This window comes from Etheostoma spectabile, chromosome 10 (assembly GCF_008692095.1).
Source record: "Etheostoma spectabile isolate EspeVRDwgs_2016 chromosome 10, UIUC_Espe_1.0, whole genome shotgun sequence".
NCBI lineage: Eukaryota > Metazoa > Chordata > Actinopteri > Perciformes > Percidae > Etheostoma > Etheostoma spectabile.
This window is the reverse complement of record NC_045742.1, coordinates 1,896,675-1,900,414: the sequence shown is the minus strand read 5'-3', so window position 1 is coordinate 1,900,414 and position 3,740 is coordinate 1,896,675. Positions and strand designations below refer to the sequence as shown.

Genomic DNA, 3,740 nt, shown 5'->3' with positions numbered 1-3,740 from the left:
TTAGAGAAAATGAAAGCTCAGATGGGCTGATCTGGAATCTTGCTCCTTATGAGGTCATGAGGGGCAAGGTTAACTCCCTATTTCTCTGCTTTTGTCATGGGAGCTTCAGGGAATGTAGGACCCAGGGGCAGAGGCCGCAGGCAAAACAGAGTTTGAATATTTAATAATGAAAAAACTCCTATGAATAAAAGGTGTCCAGCAAAACAGCGGGCAAACAGGAATCACAGGAACTCTACAACAGAAAAAATGATCGGACCCAGGACAAGAGAAACACAAGGACTACAGACAAAGGGTAATGAGGTAACAAGAGGCAGGTGACAAGGGCTGGGAAACAGGTGGAAGACATCAGGTAATCACAAAAGCGGGAAATCACAGGATGTAAAACTAAAGACAAAAACAGCAAAAAACAACAGACTATCAAAATAAAATAAAAAAACAGATCATACAGACACTCACAAGAGACCACAAGACAGAAACTAGAACTAGACAGGACAAGGCAGCTACCAAGGACTAAAACATATCGTCACCTTCCTAAAATAATCGACTAAGTCATTTTTTGACAAAAAGTATTTTCTTGCCTAAATCCTCTCCTCATGGTGCTGGCCACCTCTGGTAAAATTTCCTACATTCTCAGTTGAACAGGTCATGTGATTCTACGCCTTTGTATAACTGCCTAAGTCAAAATATGTTCAGTATTTGGTTCAGTTTTTGGTGTTTTCTGAGAAACGTGAAAAAATGACTTAGGCGATTATTTTAGGAAGGTGACGATATACAAGACCAAAAAACACAATCACAAGGACAAAATAATAACATAACAGCTTTGCCAGCCCAGAGAATTGACCCACCCATGAGAAAAAGACAACATACCTCAACTGTACTTTTTGACTAAGAACATGGCTAACCTTACACTAGCTAAACATCAGCATGTTAACATTGTCAATGTGTGTTAGCATTCTAATGTTAGCATTTAACATGTTTTAAAGAGGTGGCTCATAGAGAACACCCTACAGAAAGTGATCCCCATACTCATCACCATATACATTGTTGTAGTTTTATTTCTGTTTCCTGCTAATTGTGCATACATGTGCAGGTATGCGGTGCTGGGAACCCTCTGGAACGTGCTGGGCATCGGCCTGTCCCTGTACGGTGTGTGTCTGCTGGCCCCGGGCTCTCTGGGAGACATCTCTCTGCTCCACTGCCTGCTGTTTGGCTCTCTGATCGCTGCCGTCGACCCCGTGGCCGTGCTCTCCGTCTTCCAGGAAATGCACGTCAACGACCAGCTTCACATCCTGGTGTTTGGAGAGTCGCTGCTCAACGACGCCGTGACCGTGGTGAGGTGGAGCAAATGACAATAAAACATCTTCTTCTGTTATGGGCCACACACACACACACACACGGGTTGGGCCACCACTAGCACGGTGCCCCTATGGTTAGCACTGTGGCCTCACAGCAAGAAGGGACTGGGTCCAAACCCTGGTGGTCCTGGGCCTTTCTGTGTGGTTTGCATGTTCTCCCCATGTCTGAGTAGGTTTTGTCCAGGTCCATTAACAAGGTCCATTAACAACATGTTTCCTTCCCTCTGTGTAATGAATTATTATTATTTAATACATCTTTTGTCCTCTCAGGTGCTCTACAAGCTGTTTGAGTCCTTCCTCCGTCTGCCGTCAGTGTCAGGGCTGGATGTGTTGCTGGGGGGGTGCAGGGTTTTTGTGGTGGGCCTTGGAGGCCTGTTCGTAGGCTTCTTCTTCGGCCTGTTGGCGGCCCTCACGTCCCGGTTCACCTACAGAGCTCAGGTCATTGCCCCGCTCTTCGTCTTCCTCTACTCTTACCTCTCCTACCTGACCTCAGAGATGCTTCACCTCTCCGGCATCATGGCGTGAGTGCTGCCGAGCATCAACTCAAACTCTAACACCTCCTTTTGTATTTCTGTGTCTTTTATAGGTTTACTCGGACACATTTTAAATAGTCTATATGATATATGATTGCTCTTGTTCTGCAGGAAATTCCCCCAGATGTCACTCTGTTTGGATGTCCGTTTTTGGATGCCTGTTACCTTCCTTTTTCTTTGTGTATTCATGAGGATTTCTGAGGACTTCCTGGTCCTCAGATCTCTGCAGGGTGAATCCAGACAGCTAGCTAGACTATCTGTCCAATCTGAGGACTATGGTTACCTGGTCCTCAGATCTCTGCAGGGTAAATCCAGACAGCAAGATAGACTATCTGTCCAATCTGAGGACTATGGTTACCTGGTCCTCAATCTCTGCAGTAAATCCAGACAGCTACTAGACTATCTGTCCAATCTGAGGACTATGGTTACCTGGTCCTCAGATCTCTGCAGGGTAAATCCAGACAGCTAGCTAGACTATCTGTCCAATCTGAGGACTATGGTTACCTGGTCCTCAGATCTCTGCAGGGTAAATCCAGACAGCTAGCTAGACTATCTGTCCAATCTGAGGACTATGGTTACCTGGTCCTCAGATCTCTGCAGGGTGAATCCAGACAGCTAGCTGGATTATCTGTCCAATCTGAGGACTATGGTTACCTGGTCCTCAGATCTCTGCAGGGTAAATCCAGACAGCAAGATAGACTATCTATCTAGCAATGCGAGACTACATTTTAACTAAACGCTTACCTAGTGCTGACACAAAACAAATATGTACACAAAGAAAGTAACACATAACAAAAGGCTGCTACATGTCGCAAAAGACACTCAGAGATTTTCTGTGTCAGCTGAATTAAAACATCTTAAAATCGGATCATACTTCGCCCCCTCTGTGCAGCATAGTGACTTGCGCCGTGACCATGAAGCAGTATGTGGAGGCTAACGTGTCAGAGCGGAGCAAGACCAGCATCCAGTACTTCCTGAAGATGTGGAGCAGTGTGAGTGAAACCCTCATCTTCATCTTCCTCGGCGTGTCCACAATCCAGGACGTCCACATGTGGAGCTGGTCCTTCGTCTGCTCCACGCTGCTGCTCTGCCTCGTCTGGAGGGCCACAGGTAGCTTTGAAAATCTCTCTTGCACTTTTACTTTTTACATCACTTCAAGGAAATTTTAGTTATAGAGTCAAAGCATAACAAAAGGTATCTCAGGACATTTTACAGATAGAGAAGGTCTAGACCACACGACATGCCTTTGTATTTAAAGCCCCATCTGATTGGACCTCCTTGATCTATTACTTCATACGGTTTCATAAGGTTTCATGTGGCTGGCACCTGTCTTTATGTCAATCATCATGCTGTTGCTGCAAATTTGACATGATAGATGTTCTATTTTTCTTTTCTCATTCTTAATGTCTTGGCAACAGCACAATTGGGATGTATGCAAATTTAATGTGTAGTATTTCATAACGGGGAGTAAATTGGTGTTGGAATAGTAGAATAATGTATTTTGTTTTTTGTATTTGTCCTAAAGACCCCTCGAAAATGAAATGATTATGAGGGGTTTATACTCCTAATAAATACTCTGTTTTAGGTTAGATTAGATAATACTTTATTCATCGCACAGTGGGGGAATTCCCGTATTACAGCAGCAGCAGTTTCCTACAGTAAAAACCACGTAAACACAACCAACAGACACTGGGCAAAAGGTAGTGAATGAATGTAAAGTGGCATTAAATACAAATATCGCAGTGTAAGTTTGTGACGTTAAAAGTAAATTGAATGTGTAATTAAATAAATAAAAAAGTAAGCCATAATATAAATGATATAGAACTATGACCATAAATAATATTGAAAAAGT

The 3,740-nt window shown here is 43.6% G+C and overlaps 1 protein-coding gene across 2 annotated transcripts in view; it reads left to right on the top strand.

Annotated features, from left to right (window-relative positions):
* LOC116696596 (sodium/hydrogen exchanger 2) overlaps positions 1-3,740 on the top strand; it is an 11,617-nt gene that overhangs the window by 2,435 nt on the left and 5,442 nt on the right. For both annotated transcript variants that reach the window (XM_032527676.1, XM_032527675.1), the window contains exons 3-5: positions 1,091-1,331; positions 1,626-1,876; positions 2,781-2,998. In XM_032527676.1, coding sequence (XP_032383567.1) covers positions 1,091-1,331; positions 1,626-1,876; positions 2,781-2,998 — 710 coding nt within the window. The remainder of the gene's footprint in view (positions 1-1,090; positions 1,332-1,625; positions 1,877-2,780; positions 2,999-3,740) is intronic.